Raw genomic sequence first — 23,484 nt, forward strand, 5'->3', positions numbered from 1 at the left:
GATGAACTCCATAGCCTAGGTGTCCATTCTCATTATATCTTGAATAAATTATTGTGCCCTTTTGAAATTAGTTTGGCACAGATCCTGTGTTTTTATATTACTGGTATGCTCAAGAGGGTCTGATGTAGCTAAGCCTACATGATATCAGTGAAACCTGTGGAAACATAAAATACCCCAAGTAGCTTTGGCTAAATATGTGCTAGTATTTGAATTTGTTTTTAATTGGTTGGTATTGTTTTTACATTCTATTATTTCATGTTTTTAGTTTGATAAATGTAGTTTCATTTGAGAACCCTGATACTATCTTAATGAAACTATTTTATTTTATTCAAAGAGACACTATGAGGAAAAGGAAAGGGCACACAGACATCAGGCACTTTTTTGGTGCTAAAAGAGTAAGCAGGAAATATTAACACTAAGATCTACAAACAATTACATTAAAAGTGTAGGTGCAGTTAGGTTTTATACACTGTTCATACTGTATGTGTTAAGGAAAGAGGTGCTCAGCAGACAGTAGAGGCACAGGATGAAAAACCGTGAGCAGGCCGCAGGGAGACGACACGGTGAGTGCAGAGTTGATCAAAACAGTTATTTTTTGGATATACAGTATAAGAACGATGAGATATGCTGTAGCCTACTGATTATCAGTTTGTGTGTTGCACAACACATGTTGCACTTGGCGATCACGGTGGGGATTGATATGGTAATGGACCATGATGGTCAGAAAAAGTAAAGGAGCAGTACCCCCCAATTATGGTGGGGTAAATCGCACTCTGATATATAGGTGCACATACACGTTCGCAAAAGGTTTATGGGGTGCATCTTTCATATTTCAGGTCAGAAAACCTCAGCAGGACTGAAATGTTCTACTGAAGAGCCATTCTTATTGAGTTGTGTTGCTCTTTTTACACACACACACACACACACACACACACACACACACACACACACACACACACATACAAACACAAACACACACACCCTTAAGAGAGATCTGAAACCCAGTGACCCTCACTGGATCACTCTCATGTCTTCTCTCTGCCATTGAGTCCATGTGTGTGTGCCTGTGCTCTGTGTGAACATGAACTTGTGTGTGTGTGTGTGAGTGCCTGTGTGTGTTCTCAGTGTGTTTAGACTGTGTGTGTGTGTATGTACGGCGAGCGGCTCGTCTCCGCAGTGTCCTCAGATGTAATGGGCGCCGTCCAGCCCGTCTCTGGGCTCGGTGCCGTGACCTCCGTGCTCCCAGGGGGCCCTGTCTGAGGCTGCTGCCCACTTGAGCGCCCGGGGCCCGGATGCCGGCCCTTGGAAGGGGGGGCAGATGAAAGTGCGGCGGGCAGCAAGAGCGCTGGGAACGGCCCCAGTTCACCGTGTGAGCGCCGCCCGAATGGCCCCAGCGGCGCGACCAGCAGTGGACCACAATTAGTACGTGTGAGCGCCCCGCAGTCAGCCTCTCACGGCCATCACACGGCGCCCGCCGCCCGGAGATTGAGGAGGGAGGCTTTAAACTGAGTGTGTGTGTCTTTGATATTTGTGTGTGTGTGTTTGTGTCTTTGATATTTGTGTATGTAGTGGCCCTTGTGGGCATATCTTGAACTGTCTGTTTATGTGTGTGGGTGTGTGCGGGATGTATGTTAAAGTGTGTGTGTCCATGTGAAAGCGTTTGAATGTGCTGGGGAAAGTGCATTTAGAGAAAGTGTATGAGCATGAATGCATCTGTTTTTGTATGCATGTGGAAGCTGTGTTTGTGTTTGTGGGCAAATGCTTGCGTATATGTGCCTGTTGGAGAGAGTATGTGTGTAAGTACTCTTTTGTGTGCTATGGAGAGTGTGAAGTTTTATCGTGCGTGTGGTGTGTGTGTGTGTGTGTGTGTGTGCGTTTTTGTGTGTGTGTTTATGTGTGTTTTTGTGTGTGCGTGCATCGTCGCGTCCGCGCATTCCCCAAAAGCGCTCTGTGTCTGTGGTTTTAGACGGCAGCAGTTATGTCTGTTTTTAGACGGTTGTCTTGAACTTCGGGACACCAGCGGCTTGGTGATGCCAACCGTAAATGAGCTGCTGGCCGGCAGCGCTGACCGCTGGTGTCCAGTCAGAGACGGCCTGTCCAGTCACATGAACAGGAAGAGACAGGGACACCAGCCAGAGGAAAACGCCTGGCGGGGAACGGTTTGCTACTCAGCCGAACTGTGTGTGTGTGTGTGTGTGTGTGTGTGTGTGTGTGACTGCCTAAGTGTGTGTTCTCAGTGTGTTTAGACTGTGTGTGTGTGTGTGAGTGCCTGTGTGTGTTCTCAGTGTGTTTAGACTGTGTGTGTGTGTGTGTGTGTGTGAGTGCCTGTGTGTGTTCTCAGTGTGTTTAGACTGTGTGTGTGTGTGTGTGTGTGTGAGTGCCTGTGTGTGTTCTCAGTGTGTTTAGACTGTGTGTGTGTGTGTTTGTGTCTTTGATCTGTCTCTCTCTTTATGCTCTCTTCCCTTAGTTCATGCACTCTCTTCCAGATCTCTCTTTAGACGTTACGCTGCTGTGATGAGCATGCCGTGGCATAATGTCCTTTTCAAAGCAGTTTGTTCAGTCTGGATCTTAAGTTCAAAAATGAAAGGCTGTGTGGAATCTTCTTCACACTGTCCTTCCTCTTCATCAGTCTGTTCATCCCCATCTCTATGTCTGTGTCTCTTCAGTCTCCTCTTTCTCAGTCTGGGTCTTCCTCCATCTTTTTATTACCCATACCCCCCCTCACCCCCATACGCTGGGCTTGATTGACTCCTGTGTCAGTGCTGTCCACCACGGCAATAGAGCCGTCAGTCAGTGAGCGAGGGTGTTTGGGCAGTAAAGTCCCCGGGCGCTGGCTGCTTTGTGTCGGCGTGTTCCCTCCCCTGTGAACAAGTGTCTCTGTCACATAGATTTGTGCCCTGCTTTCTCAATGGAACTGTTTGCACTGGTGTTGAAATGTGGCGGGTCCTTATCACAGATCACACTAGGCCTGCACTAGTTTATACTTTCTCTTCTTCTTTTCTCTCTTCCTGTCTTTTTTCCTTTCTTCCTCTTTCTCTCTTCATCACTTGTTTTCAGCCTGGCTTCCCTCCGCTCCTGTTCTTCATAATTGTAGCTCTCAAACCATCATTGCAGGGTCATTGCAGGTGAAGTGGCTGTGAAGTGTGTGCATCCATGTGCGTGTGTGCGTGCGTGCGTGCGTTGGAGAGTGTATGATCTACAGTATGACTGTTGAAATAAAACCTTGTAACATAAAATTCAACAGAAAATGTCACTCTGAGCACATACTTTCTCTCTCTCTCTCTCTCTCTCTCTCTCTCTCTCTTTCTCTTTCTCTCTCACACTCAAACACACACACACTCATCATCACTCATTACCACTACTTTTGGGAAAGGCCACTTGCGAGCTGTCAGAGTGTGTTAATGTGTCGTGTGTAACACCAGGCTTTGACCAGGCGCCTCAGGCATCCGCTCTGGTCAACTCGGAACTGTTGCACTTTCATGCAGCAATGTGTCACTGCAATGGCTTTTTCCTGCCCCCTGTGTAAGTACAGATACCGAATTCCAGAGGAGTCCTCCAACGCCCTCATACAGAGGTGAAGACTGTTGACGGTAATGATGATTATCGTAGTTGTCGTTGTTATGGCTCTGTACTCCTCAGAGTTGGGAAAGCTTCAACTTTATGTCACACTCTTTGTGAAAACGGTGGTGTTCTGCTGGCTGGCTGCAGGATGCATCTGGACTCGATGTGTTCACACACTGCGGAAAGTTCCCCCGGGTCATGATGCCACTTGGAGATGCTGCCAGTGCCAGGGTGTGGCGGGAATCTCGCAAGCGCGTCTCATCGGGGGTCATCAGAATCGGTCTCCAGTGGAACTGGAAGATTTGCCCCGTGACACAGTGATAGCCGCAAACGGCGGTTTTCAATTCAATTCAATTGATTGTGCTTATAGAGCGCCAAAACATTACACATGTATCATGGCGCTTTACAGAATGTAGGCAATCAGAGAAAAAGGAAAGAAAGGAAGAAAAGAAAAGAAAGAGAGAGAGAGAGGCCCATGGGTAACAGGGGCGAGGAAAAACTCCCTAGAATTGGAGATACATATAGGAAGAAGCCTCGAGCAGATCCACGACTCAAGGGCCTGACCCATCTGCCTAGGGTCAATACAGGACAGTAAGGTCTGTATACATGACAAATGCATATGATAGTCAGGTGTAGAGAATAAGACATGGTGTTAAAAGCACTTGAGCTGAAAGTTACAAGAGGTGGGGTGATTACGTATCTGGTTTGATAATTCATTAATCCTGATTTAGTGACAAAGTTCAAATAGTCCAGCGTAGGATTTGTCCAGGGGAAGGGAGTTGTAAAGGGGCATGTGGTGGTCGCCCAGGCGGGCCAGGAACGGGCAGAATTGTCATAGGCAGGGAGATGGGTCGCTAGGCTGTACGGGCCAGGAATCCAGATAGGGGGACCGTAATAGGGCAATCGAGGATGGGACTTCAGGTGAGATGGGTGAGAGGAGGGCCAACACATGGATGGTTGATGACTGGTGATGATATACCTCACAAGTGAGGTACAGTAAGGGGAAAGAATGAGAGATGTAGAGTGGGTTAGTATTACTGAAAATCAAAATGGTTAATGTCAATAAGTAATCAGTGGTACTATATATTGTTACAGTATATCATAGTGAGAATAGGCAAGAGAGGGAGAGTTGAGAGAGAGAGATAGAAGGGGAGAGAGGAGAGGAGGGGGTTGTATGGCGTGACACATGAAAAGTCCATGACCGCACTATGCTATAGCAGCATAACTAAGGCATGGTGAGGGGTAGTCGGCACCAGCGCAGGTATGGTCAGTGACCACCATCGCATGCACAACTGGGGTGCCAGTCACACGAGGACTCCATTCCAAAAATCATTGAGGTGGGTGAAGTTCCACACCGGACCATACCTAACTATGGGAGGCAGTAAAGAGGTATGTTTTAAGTCTAGACTTAAAAATAGGGAGGATGTCTGGTAGTCGAATTGAGGAAGGAAGATTATTCCAGAGGAGGGGTGCGCGATAGTTGAAAGCTCTGCCTCCTACTGTAGTTTTTGAGATTCTTGGAATTACAAGGCCAGTATTCTGTGATCGTAGCGATCTGGGTGGGTTATATGGGACTAGGAGATCTTTAATATATTCTGGTGCCTGGCCATTTATGGCTTTGTATGTTAGAAGTAATATTTTGAAGTCAATGCGACTTTTAACAGGCAGCCAGTGTAGAGATGCCAGGATAGGGGAAATATGTTCATATTTTTAGTTCTAGTGAGTAAAAGGAAAGCAGCTGCATTTTGTATAAGCTGTAAGCTCTTTAGACAGGTGTTATTGCAGCCAGCTGATAGAGCATTGCAATAATCAATCCTTGAGGTGACAAAAGCATGGATTAATTTCTCATGCCTGGTAAGGATAAAGACTTCCTTATCTTTGAAATGTTCCTTAAATGATAAAATGAAGTTTTGGTAATCTGTTTTATGTGATTACTTAGTGATGGGTCTTGGTCAATTGTAACTCCTAGATTTTTAACACTTGTGGATGAGGATAGTTGAAGATCAGTAAATGTAGCCTGTGATGAGGATAGGATAAGATCGGAGTTCAAAAGCAGGACATTATTTGTCATCCATGTCTTTATGTCTCTTATACATGTGTCAAGTTTGGAGTTAATTCGTCAGGTTTTATGGAAAGGTATAATTGTGTATCGTCTGCATAAGAATGAAATTTAATGCCATGTTTCCTAATTTCTGAGCCTAGAGGAAGCATATAGAGAGAAAATAACAGGGGCCCTAGTACTGAGCCTTGAGGCACCCCATATTTTACCATAGTCTGTGTAGCACTCGGCTCAGAAAATATTGTTTAATTATCTAAACTAGTTTTATAGAGTGTCTGGACCAGTTCTATCAAGATTTCTATGTTAGACTGCTGGAGGTAGAAGGTTGCAATGCAATGACTCAGAACACGTGGATGGTATACTAGTACGTTTCTGTATTGTATTTAAATATAAAAGGTGAATTGTATTAAAAAGGCAGTGCAAATAGTACAAATATTACATCAATAACAAATATAAATAACAAAATAAATAAATTACAAAATGTGGAAAACCATTCAATAGTAATATACAAATATCATCAATTCATAAATCTTACCGTAGTAAAACAGGTCTATCCTAAGTTGGGTGCACCCTCTAAGCTACTGTAAGATTGTTACATAAAAAATAAATAGTACAATAGGATAATCACTATAGTATAATGTATCAATTGCAAGTTATCAGTATCCACTGTATCAATCAATCTGTTCTGTTCTTTGTTTTCCAAATTATCATGAAGATTAATGCATTACATATCATTGTACATTCAATAAATTATCTGTCTGGTGTGGGGAGGTGAAAGGGAAAGTCAATGTCAGTCAAAGTCATGGGTGGTCCTACCGCCAGGGAGGCAATGGGGGTTCAAAGGTTCAGAGGTTGGGTTTGGCTCGCCACCATATCCAACAAAATGTTTCCATCCACACTAAAAAACCTGACCTGTAAATTACATGGTCAGAAATAAATAATCAAAAACAAACAATGAAATGGAAGTTCCTATCCTGAATTTCATACTTCATATAATATATTACGATATTATAGTTTAATAGAATCATATTACTCTAAACTATTTATTATGCTTTACAGTTGTAGCCTGTAACGGTAAATTCCATGTATTGTACGTTACACTAGGCTACTCTACGTGTGCGTTGCTAGGTTACCAGGCTACCGGCCCTACAGCAGACACCGTTTAAAACATTACACTATGTAATGCAGTTACTGAGCTAGATAACTGTAGTGAAAACTGCGTAGTCCACCGTATCATGACACTGTTAATTCATCTGATCATATTCATATATGCAGAACCACTGTATAATGTCTGCTTTCAGCAGAGTTTAAGGGTACATAGCAGCTTGTTGGTTTAAGCTGATTCAGCTGGATTACGTTACCTTAGCACAACCGTTAAAACAAACTTCCACCGTTACACGTCGTTCTTGTCATCAACGGCATTATGATTGTTCCTCGGTTTCTAGTTTTAAATATAATATTAAAAGTTACTATTACTAGTTTAAACTGTCATACAATTATCCATATCTATTTAATCATGTTAACATTTACCTTTTCTGTATTCAAGTATAATTAGTTTGTCTTTATTCGTGATGTTACAGTTGGAAGTTCATTCTATTCTGTTGATATTCTGTTGTTCTTCTAAATCATGTGAATACAATTAATGATCATGTCTTTAAATCTTCACAATTGGTTAAATTATCATTATAGGTTGAATATTTACCTATTTTTCCAAGCGAGTGCTGAGTCTTTAATGCCTATCAAATGTTCAAGCCTGTGGAGTAGTATATTGTGGTCTATGGTGTCAGAGGCAGCACTGAGGTCCAGGAGGACCAATATTGATACATGTCCATTATCGGCAGCGATGAGGAGGTCATTAAAAACTTTAACTAAGGCTGGTTCAGTACTGTGGTGAGCTCTGAAACCAGACTGATATAATTCTTAGATTTTATTCATATGCAAGAAGGTACCAATTTGTTTCGACACTATTTTTACAAGTATTTTTGACAAAAAAGGGAGATTAGATATAGGCCTATAGTTGGCCAGGTTGTTAGGGTCAAGGGTATGCTTTTTGAGGGATGGCTTAATAACAGATAACTTAAACGACTGTGGTACATGGCCTGATAGCAGTGAGTTATTTATTTGGGTTTTGGGTCAGAACTATCTGAGGAATGAGCTGGTGTTGCTTAGAGCCCCCACAGCAGCTGTGCAGGCTCCTAAGGGGGTTAACAAATCAGCTGATGAAACACACACACATACTGTACACATGCACACACACTCATACATACACACACATACTGTACACATGCACACACACTCATACATACACACGCACACACACACACACACATACTGTACACATGCACACACACTCATACATGCACACGCACACACACACACACACACACACACATACTGTACACATGCACACACACTCATACATACACACACACATACTGTACACATGCACACACATGCATGCACACACACGCACACACACACATACAGTACACATGCACACACACTCATACATACACACACACATACTGTACACATGCACACACATGCATGCACACACACGCACACACACACATACAGTACACACACACACACTGTGCACACACACACATACAGTACACACACACACTGTGCACACGCACACATACAGTACACACACACACTGTGCACACGCACACATACAGTACACACACACACACTGTGCACACGCACACACACACATACAGTACACACACACACTGTGCACACGCACACATACAGTACACACACACACTGTGCACACGCACACACACACATACAGCACACACACACACTGTGCACACACACACATACAGTACACACACACACTGTGCACACGCACACACACACATACAGTACACACACACACTGTGCACACACACACACACAGTACACACACACACTGTGCACACGCACACATACAGCACAAAGTCTCTCTTGGCTTCTCTTCCTCTTTCTTTCTTAATCTGTCTTTGTCCCTCTCTCTCTCTCTCTTCTTCACTCACACCCTCATGCACTCTTTAAGATGGGCAGTCAAAGGGCATTTTATGTCAACATCCTTATGCAACGCAACACACACACACACACACACACACATGCATACACACAGCAACACCGTATTGTCATTCTCAGCCATCATAAAGCCATTTTCCACTCGCTAGTCCCGCAGGTGTGCCTGAAATTCCTGGAGGTGAAAGCGGAATCTTCTGCAGCCGCCACCACCTGCCAATCAAAGCAGCTGTGCATGGTTTCCCTCTGGCCCATTAATCACCCCGATGCGTTCACCTGCCACTAGCCCGAGACGCCGCAGAGCTGATCCCCCCGGCCAGCCGCTTCCCCCATAAATCCTCTCCTGTGTCTGCCTCTTGCCGCTGAAGCCCATAACCCGTAATTCCTCCAGTCAGCACTTGCCAGAACATGGTGTGGGTTCTAATAAGACATCCCAGCGAGCTGCCAGAGCCAATCAGAGCGGGCCCTGCCGGGAGAGCAGGAAATGTCATCAGAGACGTTTGGGGCCATTTCCTGCCATTGACTGGCGGGCGGACCGGAAGCGGTCTAGTGTCTCAGGTAGGCCAGGTAGGCCAGGTAGGCCAGGGGCCAGAGCTGGTCTAAGTGTAGCTCAGATCCGATTAGGAGACCGTGGAGGCCGACTAGTTGTGACCGAGCCAGCGAGTGTAACCTCAGTAGTGTAGAGTAAACGTTCAGCCACAGCTTGAGGGATGGGTGGGGAGAAGGCTTCCAAACTCGTCACTGTAACCGCCGTCAGAAAGCTGCCTCAGTTATGTACGAGCTCAGTGTCCGTACACAGCTCTGCGCATTGACTGTGCATGTACGTTTATAAGCACAGGCTCAGGGTCAAGAGAAAACAAAATCTGTTTTTATTTATTCTGCTATTCATTCTTTTAGCAGATACATTTATGCAACTAAACTTATCGTTGTGTGCAGACCTACGGGGGGCAGGGAGGCCCTCTCACACTGTGCCTCCATTTTCCACTTTGTGTTTGTTCCCTGGGGAGGGGTGGTTAGATGCAGGGGAGTTGTTTTCTTTTGGTCTCCTAATTTGGTCGTGGCCTCCGTACGCCTGCGGTGGTATTGGAGGGAGCCTGGGGTGTCGCTGGTGTTATTTTCCCATCTTCCCATGGGGCAGGGTTCGGTTTCTTGTGGTCACCTGATTAGGTCTCCACAGACCTGTGGTTTGGACAGCACACAAGGAGCCCTGTGCTCCATTGCTACCGAGCTCCAAAACACCATCTGGGTCGGCCATTATCTTGGTGTGGGCTTGTGTACAGTATGCGCATGTTGGGACAAAGTCACTGAAGACTTGCGATTGTATTGAAATGGGAAAATTGAGGCAATTGAAAAGCACTTGCACTATAGCTTAACTGACCGACAACTAGGTATAGCCCTTTTCTTTACTGTAGATGCAGCCTGTGCTGGACCAGTGTCTTTATAAAATTGCCCTCCATTATGATTGGGTGCCATTGTAAAACACTCTGCAAGCCTCCACGTTCTATATTATTGCACAACGAATTGATACAGAAGTTGCTCCATCTCTGTTGCTTGGAAACTATTCTGCCTTTGCAGCATGCCTAAAATTCCTCTCACTTGTTCTAAAGTCACTGGCCTCTTAGGGCTTATTACTTATATCAAATCTGGATGAAAAGAGGCTAAACAATGGATATTCATTCACCTATCAGCAAAAATGATTTGGAAGTCAACGCGAGAATGGTGTTCATTTGTCTCAAAGGCAGGCAAGAGATTCCCAGAGACCGAGTCCGTCTCAGCAGCCTATCCAGTGATACAAGGAGGCTGTAGTCTCAAGGTTGGAGCCTGAGGGCATCGTGATGATTCCACACCACATACAGACAGGAAGCAATGACCATGGGAGACGCAGACAATTACACAACTGAGCAGAAGGAAGCGGTGATGCCAGTCTTTGCTGTTCTGATCTGTGTTGCTCCGAGCCACACTGCTCTTTTCACAGCACGACTGGCCAGCGTGTGTGTAGCGCTGTGCTTAGCTGTGCTGTATCGTCCTGCCTGTGCCGCACCACTGTGCCTGTACAGCATAGTGAGTGTGCTGTATCACTGGGGCCTCGGTCTGCTGCATACTGTAGAGTGGGCGGTTGGCTGTACTGTACTATACTGTGTGGTGTGCTTCGGGCGGGGCCTCTTCCTGCTGTAATATGGGGTTCCAGTAAAGCCAGATGAGCCGACTAGGTTCTCTGATCATTGCTTAACCTTGTGGGTTGCCCAGCATGCTGCTACTGCTGCTCAACTTGCTGCTGCTGGTACCGCTTTAGACCAGAGAAACAATTGCTTTTAAAAAGTGTGTTTGTGTGTTACTGGTTTGAATAGTTGATCAGTGTATAGGAATGGTGTGAGCGTTGACGCTCTGCGTATTGCAAATTGCGGATGTATAGCTTTAATTTCCAAGGACATGCGCAGCCGACACAGCAAACAGATGTAGGATGGGAAACAGTCATCATATGCATGCAAACATGTTGTGAAAAGCAAAGTATATCTCTGGCCGACTCCTGGTAGTACTACTATTAGTGCTACTGCAGTTGGTACTGCTAAAACTAGCTGATCGTACTGGCACTTCTGTTACTAGGTATTGCTACTGTGGCTATGTGGTATTGCTACTGCTTGCTACATGTGCTGGTTCTGCTACGTTTCCTGGTCCTGCTACATTTCCGGGTCCTGCTACTTACTTGCTGTAGCCGGTGCTGCTGCTGTGTATTGCTGGTAGTTGTGCCTCCCCAGGGGCCTCATCAGAGAGCCGAGTGGTGTGGTCTGGCTGGACACCACACAGCCCCTGCCAGCTCCCTCAGACTGGCCACAAGGACATAACAGAGACGAGGCCTGAGCAAAGTCGTCGAGAAGCTGACCTAATGGCTGTCGTCAGCTTTCTTTACTGGGCTAGTGGTCTGTCGAGAGAGAAACTGTGTGTGTGTTGTTTGTGCTGTGTTTGTGCCTAGAAGATTTTTTTAATTGGTCAGTTAGTCAGTTAGGCTAATGGGTGAACGTATTTGGTGAATAAATATGTGTGTGAAAAGGCGATGTATGTGTTGTTGCATATCACTGGCATGCAAATTGGTGCTTTCGAGAAACTCCTTGCTTAAGATTGTGTTTGGCCAGGTGGTAAAAATGTGACTTAGTCTTTTGTGGGACTTGTTATGTGTCCGTGTGTGTGTGTGTGTGTGTGTGTACTGTTGCTATTTGGACATTTTGGATACTTGCCTCAAAACACAGTTTGCATTCTGAGTATGTATACGCATATGTTACCGTGTGGTTGCCTGTACGTGCACATTTTTTGTCAGTGCTTTGTTAGATGTGCCAGCATTTTGCAGTAAATTACATTAGTATTGGATGCAAAACCAGAGGCTGTGGGTCCGAACAAGTCAACAATTTCACCCAGTTTAATTGCTCTGCTTGCAGCTGTCAAGCGACATGACATCCAAGGGCATACGGTCGGGTGCCAAGAGATGCAGGGTTGCGTCCTCCAGCGAGTTGAAACCAGCCTCTAGGGGCCTAAACACTAAACAAAGGGCCTGGCTGGCCTGGAGGACCAGTGCCAAGGCCTTCACAGTTTGCCAGCTCCAAGCCGCACTGTTACAGCCGAGTTTGTCAGGGATGTCGAGACCAGCTGTCGGTGGCGTAAGGTTTGCTAAAAAAAAAGACACGTCTGACCTTTTTTATGCTTTTTTAATATGGTGTGAAAGTAGTGCGACGAGCTGGATTCCTCTTAGTTGTTGAAATATTTTCATTATTATTATTTATTATTATTATTTTATTATTGTGCTGTCTGAAAAACATGCTTAGGTTAGCCTGAACATTTGTGATAGAATGGCGTGAGTCGGAGTGGGTTATGGCCCGGTCTCGGTCTAAGAGCACTTTTGTTTCAGCTTTGTGTTTGGCCCGTATTGTTTTTGTTGCCATTGGCATTTGATGTTCAGTCCAAACGCTGGAAAGGGCCGCAAGCAGGGCCATAAATCTTAACAAATCATAAACCATGGCCATGGATGTCCTCTGCAGCTAATCTTTCCCTCATAGCCAAAGAACATGAAATAGAAACGAAGAAACGAAAGCAATGCTTATAAATTAAATATAGTTTTTATGTGTCTAGCAGTGACAGGGTCATGGAATCAAGTCCTGGGGAGCTCCAGAGCTGAGGGAATGTGTGCCTTTGTTGCACTGCACTGTGTGCTTCTGTTGCACTGCACTGTGTGCTTCTGTTGCACTGTGTGCTTCTGTTGCACTGCATGTGTATTTTATATGGAAATGTGATATGCGTAAGCACATCTCCCAGAAATGCCAAAGTAGGCTATCTTTGACTTACTGACAGATACCCATCTTTCACTAGAAATTCTGTCAAAATAGAAATAGAATGTCTCTGAATATTTGTGATAACATTGCTCCAATTAGTCTAACGAAAGAAGTATGTAGCATTAAAGCAATTGCCAGCCTACAGTATATGTGCATGTCATGCTACCGTGTTAGTAATGTGTGTGTGTGTGTGTGTGTTTCAGTCGGTGGCGAAAACAGGAAGACTCCTGATCAGCCATGAGGCTCCAGTCACAGGAGGCTTTGCTGCAGAGATCAGCTCTACGGTGCAGGTAAGAGCCGTCCTGCCACACACTCCTCTCTCTCTCTCTCTCTCTCTCTCTCTCTCTCTCTCTCTCTCTCTCTCTCTCTCTCTCTCTCTCTTTCCGTTGTGTGTGTGTTGTCTTTGAGAGCAGTAAAATGCATGCTGACCCTGTGATAATCAGCTCAGAGTAATGACCCTCACAGCCGTCTCTTTCTGAACAAGCTGCCATCATGCCTCACAGTGGCCTCTCATTCCTTCTCTCCACGAATTCACTTCAGCTGATGATAAACTCCCATGGCTATTTGGCAAGGGCACCTCCCCATCTGATCACACGTTTGTTAGTGGAGGAAACCTTCTGGAACCTTCTGGAACATCCCAAATTCTTGAGCTTCTCTCACTCTCTTGCACTACTCCAACAAGTTCAGGCCAGCACTTTCAGTGTCCATCAATTCACATCTGCTTTCCGTGTGTATGCGTGTGTGTGAGACTTAATCCTCGTTAAAGCATTGCTTAGGAAAGACCACCATGTGGGCTAAACATGTTACTTAACCATCTCCTAATTTTTTTTTTTTACGATAGACGTGAGAATACAGACGCATAGACGTGTACTCTAAGTTCTGGTTTTAAAAGGGAGGGGAGAGTCACACGGTGACAGCTTTACAAGCGCACCGCTTCTAGCGGTCGAGGCGTTAGCCGTGAAACCTCTCCAGACCCCAAAGTGCGCCAGGCGACCTCTGCTCCTCCATCAGCACGGCAATTAGCAAGAAATGGACTTCGCTCCTGGGAGCGCTGCCTGGTTTTAGCAAAGCCAAATAGCTCTCTGACCACTCGAGATTCAGTCCACCTGCATCAGTGTGGGTGGTTGCCAAAGAGAAGGGGGGAAGTGCTTTTTTTTTTTTTTGTTTCCGTCATGGAAACGTGACCCTGGTGCCACCACCGGGAGATGATTCACAGGTAAATCACCGTCACAATGGGACACATCCGGCAGGAGCTCAAACAGCAGGGGTGAGGAGGTGCCCCGGCGGGTGGGGTAGGGGGGCGGATAGAGCGAGAGAGAGGAGAGCTCAGGATCAGGAGCGCTAATGAAAAAGCTCAGGAGTGCTCGACCACTGCTACTGTGAGAGCCCACTGAGCCCTCCACTCCACGCTGAGAAGCAGCTGGACAGCGTCTCCCTCTCTCTTCTTCTCTCTCTCCTTTCCCTCTCTCTTTTTTTCTCTTTCTAACACTCTTTTTTTCTCTCTCTCATTTATTCAACCACTCTTTTTGTCTTCCTCTCTCTCCTTTCTTTAGCTCTACCAATCCATCCCTCCTCCTCCCCAGGTCCCCCTCTCTTTCCTCCTCCTCCTCCTCCTCCCCAGGTCCCCCTCTCTCTTTCCTCCTCCTTCCCTGATGATCCTGCTCTGTCCTCCTTATGGGCACACATGGATCCAGTGCTTTTAACGCCTAATGCAGCCACTGTGCTGCCACATGAACGGGAAGTTGTGTGTGTGTGTGTGTGTGTTTGTGTGTGTGCGTGCGTGCGTGTGCGTTTGTGTGTGTGTGTGTGTGTGTGTGTGTATGTGCAGCCTGGTAGTGTTGGCCTTGAGGAGAGGGGATTTTTCATGACATCCCTGCTCCACTCCCTCTGTGCAAAGCCAGGTGGATGTGTGTGCGTATATATAACTCCATATGCAGGTCTAGGTGTGTGTGTGTGTGGGGGGATAATGAGGGGATGGGGAAAGGCACTGGTCCTGTTATTCCTGGACAGGCCACTGGAACAGAAGTAAGTCTTGGGGTCGATTTGTGCTGCTATTTCTGCTATTTGTGCTGTCTCTCTCTCCCTCCCCCCCCCCTCTCTACTATCCCTGATTTTCCCTCTTTTACTCTGGGCTAAATGGAAGTATTGGAACTGTCCTAGTCCAGTTATTCTTGGTGGGCTGAATGGAGCCGATGTGGTGTGAATGATTATCCTGGCCTTATGTCCTGTGCATATCTCTTGGGTTTGAGGTGTGTGTGTGTGTGTGTGTGTGTGTGAGGGGGAGAGAGAGAGAGAGAAAAGGGGAGGCTCTGGACTACTGGGATAACCAGTGTGAAATGGTGAACCATTCTTGCCCTGTCTAAATGTGCTGCTGGTCCTGTGTTTAATTGGGATACCAGAGGCAGAGTCCCATCGGTTGGTTGAATGTGTCACTCGGTTTGAGTGATGTGAGATGAACGGGTCTGCTGATTGTAGATGTAGCCTGATCCTCTGTGGAACGGATAACTCTCTCTCTCTCTCTCTCTCTCTCTCTCTCTCTTTCTCTCTCTCTCGCGGCTGTAGAGTATAAGCGGTGGTATGCAGTGTCGTCACAGAACTGAGGAGATTTGCAACATGTGTGTTGCTGACCGATCTCCAGGTGTTGTATTATCTGTGTGTATGCAGCATGTAGTAGGTCACACACCAGAGGAAGAGCGGTATGGATCCTCGTAAAGTCGGCATTTAGTCCTTTGTTGGTCATTAAACCTACAACTTTCTGAATGTTACAGCGTTCAACAGGCCGCTTTGAAATCTCCAAATGAGTTTCTTTAACCACAATAAACGGGTTGTTTTCAAAGTCGTCGTTCTCCACTGGTATATAGATCGCAAAAGACCCACCACCACTTCACATGTCTTTTATTTATTTATTTTTTTAATGGGCAAGTTGCCTTTAATTTGACTTGTTTCATGTTGTGATGCTTCCCCTTTTATTTCCCCAGTCATTAGCTCGTCATTTCCAAATAAAGAGGAATATGTAGCATGTAAGTGAAAGCAAACAGCTCCCCTCGTGCCGAGGCAGTGGTACGGGCAGCACTTCAAAGCAGACGGGTCCAGTTCAGGCCCAGCGATTGCTGATAGTGGATGAAACCCAAAAGTTCTGTGTTCGTGAAATGCCGGGACAATCAGAACCAGATCAGTGGCGCACATCATGCTGGATCGCTTACGGAGTTGCCATCTACAAACCCGTTTTTGTTCCATCCAACTCGCTCTTCTCTCTCCCCTGGAGGTTTCTTCTCTTTGCACACTCCATCCAGTATGGTCATCCCCCCCTCCAGAGCTAATCTCTCTCCTGACTTGGTCTCTTCCCTCATTTTTACGGTAAAGGCATTCCACTCCATCCAAAATATACACAATTCTCCATCTTGTGTGCTTCTCACTCCTTACTGAGGTTTAAGCTTGTCCTTTTCCCTCCTTCTTCTATTCCCAACCCATAACCTATGTTACTTCAGCGGATATGTTGCTCATCCAGGCCAAATTAGAAGCAGGCACTGGCAGAGTTATAAGCCTCCCAGACCTGCCTTGTAGGCCTGTTATAAAGCTTGTCATCACCTCAGTGAAACAAGGGCAAATGGTACCCTTTCTTCACAGCTTGACTCCAGCGTTGCATAACAAGAATGGCCTTTGTTATGGGCAAATATTCACTTGTGGTTGCTGCAACATACTGTGTTTAACAGTTGTCTCATTCCATATCAACCATCTCAGATTTTGTGATGTTCCAAACTGCCAGCAATACTTCCATAAGAGGTTTATGTTCATAGTCAATGTGTCTTTGTTATAGTCTGGTGGTATATATGGTCTCCTTAGCCAGATGCACCAGTGGAATAGGGCAGTTAAATTGGGCTTTAAAAACATTTTTAGAATTTCTTTTCTGAGTTTCACACATTGATAGAGCTGACTGTGGACCCAACCCTCGTTTTTAACAGGAATCGAGGTAAAGAGCTAAATTAGCTTTATCTTTAACCCTCTAGTATGAACTTATGAACTAAGATTAATCCCCCCCAAAATCTCTTTCCCCAAGTCTGTGAACATTTTTCGTTTTTTTCTCTGAATATTTTATAAATTAGATTATCCAAGTACTACTTTGGACGGTCGAGATGGTCAAAGGCATTTGTTGATTTAAAGTAGAATGGAGATGGATTGGAGGAGAGTGTTTTTTTTTCTGAGCAACTGTATTTGGTATCCTCTTTAAATTAATGTAGATGGTGTATGGTCAAGTGAAGAAGGAAAATGCATCATTCTCACTAGCTGACCATGGCTATAGTTGTGTGCTTTGGGCTGCCCCTAAAACATGTGAAAAAAAAAAGCTAAAAAAAAAAGAACTCAAAAAAAGCATGCAAAGTCTTTGACTGTCAACCAGACTGGTGATATTTGTAAGGGTTTTGCATGCCTTTTAGGAGGTTGATTACTCATTTTAGACCAAAACTCTACAATATTGCAGCCCTGATATGACTCTTTCACAGTATTATCTATTGATTTAATATTTATCCTCTCCTTATTTAGATGTGCATTGAATAACATTAAGCTGCGCTTGCAAACAACATAACTGCATCGAAAAAGATGTTTTTTTAGATGGATTAGATAGATTTTAGTTTAAAATATGGTCTGACAGCATGATTCATGGAAATGTGCCTTTGAAAGATTCCAGAGAACATTCACAGACTGTCCATTTGGATTTAAACAAATATGCTTTTGCCAGGCAGGCAGAATGTTCTAGAATGTGGCTATCCTCATATGACTTGTGGTGAGCCAAGAGTGCATCTGTCTCTTTTGGCTCCCATGGTCAGTAATATTGCCATTTCTCTGTCACTCTACACTTTCCATACTCTCCAATCTGTGGCTGCCGCAGACAAACCTCTCTCTCTCTCTTTGTTTCTCTCTTCCTCTCCCTCACTTCTGTCTCCGAAGGAATACAGACAGAATATATGACTGCAGATTTCAATTTTATTTTTAAAATGTGGATCCAGTCTTGTCTGCCATGTCATTTGAAATATTTTATACTGTTGCATAATAATGTGTGCAGTACCCGGCGAGAGACTCTGATTAGAATGAAACCGGAGCATTCCGGAAGTTGGAGGAGGAGACGCGGAGTGTCAAGACACAGTTCTTCCTGTAAAAGTATTTTATGTAAAAGTATGAGGGCTTTACAGAGCTTTTGCTTTAAAATTGACAAAAAAAGCTTCTTCCCCAAGGGGGAGAAATACAGTTTCTCACTGGAGACTATCCGGTTGGCAGGTGTATTTTCTCGTAAGAGGCCAAAGAAAATTACACCTGCCAGGAATTATGAGGCGAAAAAGGGTTTTGATGTGTTCTTGTCACCATCATTTGCCGTTTTATGTCGAAGTGAAGAGGAGAAAGAATGTTATTGGGAAAGAGAGCTTGAGCCCATCTTCCATCTCCCACTCAAACGCTGTGTCACACACACACACACAAGAGCAGTCAGCAATCATTCAACTTCTTTTTACATTTTTAAACATAAAAACTGCATAGGTTGACTACTATCACGCGATAAATGCCTTCTAGGCAGATGAGAGAAATATGGATGAAAACGGCAAAACGGTTATTTTTTTCGAGTGCATCCTGATGCTATGATCTTCTAGCCTGGTTGAACCCAGACAAACCTGTCAGCAAATTTGAATTTGCTCTGCAGGTCCAACTGGAAAGCGATTAAATAGACACACGTTTCCAAATCACCGAAAACCCAGGATCCAATCACAATTGCTTATCCGGCATGGTGAAGGCTTTATATGATGACCGATAGAGCAGTGCGTTCAACACAACCAATGGCTGCACTGATGGTACCAGGGTTAAACAAAACAAATATGGACATGTATTTTCTTTGGAATTGAGCAAACATTTAAAACATCAGTTTTATGAAGAAGATGTGTTTGCTGGACTTCTGAAATCAGTAAACAACCTTTACACAGTGCAGTGTGACAACTTTCTAGATAACTTATGATGGCATCATAACATTGCACAGTCTGTCTGTTTTGCTGTCTTTTCCTGATATTTTGAGCATAGTTGAATATTCGGGGGCGGTTGAAGTTTCCCTCAAAGTATATGATTACGGCCTTGCGGGTATCGTCATTTTCAAAGGCCAGATTACAGGTACAAAGGAATGAAGCGTAGTAAACATCCAAATAAATCACAGCAAACATTGTAAGCAAACATAGTAGACACATAAAACCCACTGAAACAATAAAATGTAACAATAAAAGACTGAACACGTTTTATTTCCATGTAGCACAGACTCTCAGCCGTTTCTCAGAGTCGCTCTTGACAGCTGTTCAGTTTCACCTCCTTTTCCCCCAGAGGGATTGGGCCACCTGCACTCGAGAGGACACAAGGGGTTAGGGGCTGGACACAGCTCAAGCCCGTGCAGCTGACAGACGGAGGTGTTGGACACGGATGACTCATCACATAATACGCATAACACAGCCCGTCCTCTTCTGCATAATTGAATCAGGCTGAATGTATTAAAACACTCCAGACTCCCCAGACAACGTTATTAATGTCCTCTGAGCCCCGGCGTGGAGTGCGATTACAGCCTCTTACGGTTTAAATTAGATCTTCATTAAAGCTTAAGCGGTTTTTGCCTGCGAGGTGAAACGGCATTCCCAGAACCTTCACTGTTCCACCCACGCTGTTGTCAGAGGTACAACAAAAGGAGAAATCAGTGGTAAATCCACAGAATAGTGTCATAATTCATATTAAACAGTCCTCCAACAGTCCAAAAGAACAGTCCTCATATTTGTTCAGAGTTTACAAGGTTGGCGTTTGGCCTAACCCCTCTGTGTTGTATTTCTTAGTTGTGGCTGTCCCATATCAATCAGTTTGAGTTTTCCCATCTTTGTCCTGCGTGTGGGGAGAAATCACGGTCTCTTCCATCATTAGACAAAAAGAAAGATGAACCCAGAACTGAACTCCTTCAAGTTGATCTGGTCTGTCAGTCCTTTCTCTGTCTTTTACTGTATTCTCCTATTTTATTTTGAGCTTTTCTTTTCTTTTGGGCCTCAGTCTTTTCCCCCTTTCTATTCCCCGGCCTCTTTTCTTGTCTTCTAATCAAATCTACAATGTCTGCTCTCCTCTTCCCAGTTGCTCAGTTAATCCAGATGTAGTGTTGGAATTGGGTGGCGGGAGGTGCCCGGTGCAGAATGCATCCATAAACTATGCATCGCCCTTTAAAAAGCTCGTTATCGCTCATTAGCAGGGCAGAAAGCAGGGCGTTTGCCAATCAGACGGCACAGAGCAGCTGCCAGGCTGATGGGGCAAAGGCGTGCCAGGATGCCGGCATTGGCACAGACCCCAACAGGGCACTGCTCCTAGGCTTTCCACTGTTTCATAATGAACTGAACAGCTAGCAAAAGATTTCAACTTTCATCTAAACTCTTCTGGTTGTGTTCTAAGAATAGAGAAACATTCATAGAATGCCTTTGACTAGAATTTATTACAGGTTCTAAGTAGACCTTTAAAGCAACACAATGCAGTTTGTTTACCTTAAAATAATGGCTTCAAACTTATTTTGATGCTACACTGACTTGATATTGCACTAGGTAACATCATTGATAGGGCAGGATTGTTTAGTTGTTTTTTTACAAACTGGGTACCATCTGAGCACTAAATGGCATTGCATATTGACGCCAAGGGGTATACATTCTTCCGTCGTGTTGCTATAAAATGGTGCCTTTTCATTTATAGTTTAAAGCTGGTCTCCCTAAAGTTCCTGGATTGATATTCCAGAGTACTTTGGCTTGTGTGCTTGGAGTGAGGTCCTCATTTTCCCTGTGCTGTTTCAATAGGCTGAGATTCAAGGCTGTCACTCGCTACTTTAGTTCACACACTTCTAGCATTCGGGTTGAACTGAACCAGAAACACACACCTTGCGGGGATTTTAGGATTAGTTTCACAGTCTTTCAGCATCAAAGTCTTTAACACACACAGATATTCTCACTGTTCACACACACACACACACACACACACACACACACACACACACACACCTAGTCACAAACACTCACTCGCTCACTCACTCACTCACTCGCACACTCCACTCACACACTCACATACTGTACACACACACATGCGCACACACACACCTAGTTACAAACACACACTTTCTCTCAGACTCACACACACACACACACACACACACACACACACACACACATCACTACCATCATCACAGAGGCTGCCTGGAGTGCAGGCCTCTCCTGTGGAGGTTCAGAGAGAAGTCCTTAGAAAGCTGATCATTTCCTCATGGCGCTCTTTCGCCAGAGGCTATTAGATTTGCATTTACACTGGACTGAGTGTGTGTGTAATGGCCTGGACTGTGTGTGTGTGTGTGTGTGTGTGTGTGTGTGTGTGTGTGTGTGTAATGGCCTGGAGAAAGACTCACCACCAATAGCTAAGACAAACTGGTCTATTGTCTTCTGTACTGGGTTTGAGTGAACGGTGACACCAGTGGCGTCATCCTGGTGAGGTGTTGACTGGACACCTCGTGCTCACCCCTGCTGACCCCCCGATGCTCGTCTCTTTGCAGGAGGAGTGCTTCCTGAACCTGGAGGCCCCCATCGCCAGGGTGTGCGGCTACGACACGCCCTTCCCCCACATCTTTGAGCCCTTTTACATCCCTGACAAGTGGAAGTGCTTCGACGCGGTCAAGAGGATGATCAACTACTGACCCCCCGCTCCCCTTCCTCCCTTGTGTGCTTAGGAGCTGCTGAAAATGTATGTACGGTGGAGCTCCATGGCTCCCCAATGGCGCTTGCATGTGTGATTTAATAGGGTCTCTGTGCAGCGAAGCCACAGGATACTGTTGCAAATCAACTCTTTTACATCATGTGTTCTTCATAAGTGTAGATGCTTGCAGTCCATTCATTTATTTGTATTTATCATGTCCTAATGTTGTTACCGGTAATATATTTATCACTTGTTCAAATTCTGCAGCCTGCGAAGCCTGTTTACCATATAACTCTTCAACCCCACTGCTTTATAATGTGTTGTGGCTCTAGCTCATCTTTATCGATGTTCCATGAAAGATTAAAAATCTTGTGCAGTAAAAAAGTTTAGTATGTTCAAACAGAGGGGATTGTTCCATTACAGGCCTGCCTGTTTCATGTGCAACTTTAATTCTCTTTCTCTCTCTCTCATGCTCCCTCCTCCCTCTTTTCTGTTCTTCCTCTTTTTCTCTCTCTCTCTCTCTCTCTTCTTGTTGTTTGTGCGGTCACGCTCCCTCTCTCCTTTCTCCTGTCTTCTCTTATTCTTTTGTTTACTCACTCAGTCACTCTCTCTTTCTCTCTCTCTTTCTCTTTCTCTCACTCTCTCTCAAATATGCTGGTTTTATGTAAACATTTTATTTTCTCTTTCTCCCTCATGCGCTCTCCTCCCTCTTTTCTTCCTCTTCTCTCTCTCTCTCTCTCTCTCTCTCTCTCTCTCTCTCTCTCCTGTTGTTTGTGCGGTCACGCTCCCTCTCTCTTTCTCCTGTCTTCTCATTCTGTTATTTACACACTCAGTCACTCTCTCACTCTTTCTCTCATCCTTCTTTCCCTGACTGTCTCTCTCCTGCTCTCGTTCTCTTGTTTTCTCACTAAAACTGTTTTCCCTACCTCTATGTCTTTCATTTTTCTGTCAGTGTGTGTGTGTGTGTGTGTCTGTGTGTGTGTGTGTGTGTGTGTGTGTGTTTGTGTGTGAGAGAGATGGTGTGAGCTGCTCTTTGTCTGCTGTGTGAAGACCGTTTTGACTAACATGCTCTACATCTCTTCCTCCGGCAGAACCATTAGGACCTACAACATGTCTCCTCTCCTCCCCTCTGCTCTGCCCTCCTCCCATCGGTCTCTGGCCAAGCCAGAGCGAGGTTACCCCAATGTCATCCAGCAAGATCGCTGAACAAGCACAGACTGTTACTATGGAGCCAACAAGACCCTGGGGAACCTTTTAAACACGTTTTGGGAAATGAACTTTGGAACTCAGCCCTTAGAGAGCAACGCGCGATTCACCGACACTAACATGTAGATATTCTATTGGTGTGATAGCTGAATGTCTCTCTTTTTCACTCTAGCATTCTGCTCTTTCAGCTAAATGTGTTGGTGCCTTCCTTCTGTCAGTTGCTCTGTTTTGTTGTGATCTCATGTCATCTTGTCTCAGCCATGCCACTGGGAAAGTGTGTTGTGTGTTTTTTTTTTTTTTTTTTTTTTAAGAAATAAAGTGTTTCATTTTGCAGTGTCACAACTTCATATGCTGGAGTTTGTGTGTCTGTGGTGTTTTATTGGTTTTGTTTTTATTTCAAATCCCAAATCAAATCCAAAATCAGTTTAGCATGAAGCACACTGGAGTGAATCATACAGGGATATACAAAATACCTCAGGATGAATGCAGAATAAGCAGGCAAGTAAAGGCAGTCTCAAAGGGCCAAAAGAAACTGCACATGATTACCGGTACACCTCATAAGTCTACTGTGTCCAACTGCTCATTCATTCATGACTACAA

General features: G+C 44.9%; 1 protein-coding gene across 1 annotated transcript in view; it reads left to right on the plus strand.

Moving 5' to 3' along the window:
* bckdhb (branched chain keto acid dehydrogenase E1 subunit beta) overlaps positions 1–23,241 on the plus strand; it is a 62,996-nt gene extending 39,755 nt beyond the window's left edge. The window contains exons 9-11 of the mRNA XM_048261610.1: positions 13,167–13,253; positions 21,539–21,726; positions 22,770–23,241. Coding sequence (XP_048117567.1) covers positions 13,167–13,253; positions 21,539–21,679 — 228 coding nt within the window. The 3' untranslated portion in view covers positions 21,680–21,726; positions 22,770–23,241. The remainder of the gene's footprint in view (positions 1–13,166; positions 13,254–21,538; positions 21,727–22,769) is intronic.
* Positions 23,242–23,484: the final 243 nt, after the last annotated feature.

Source organism: Alosa alosa, chromosome 13 (assembly GCF_017589495.1).
Source record: "Alosa alosa isolate M-15738 ecotype Scorff River chromosome 13, AALO_Geno_1.1, whole genome shotgun sequence".
In the NCBI taxonomy this organism is placed as follows: Eukaryota; Metazoa; Chordata; class Actinopteri; order Clupeiformes; family Clupeidae; genus Alosa; species Alosa alosa.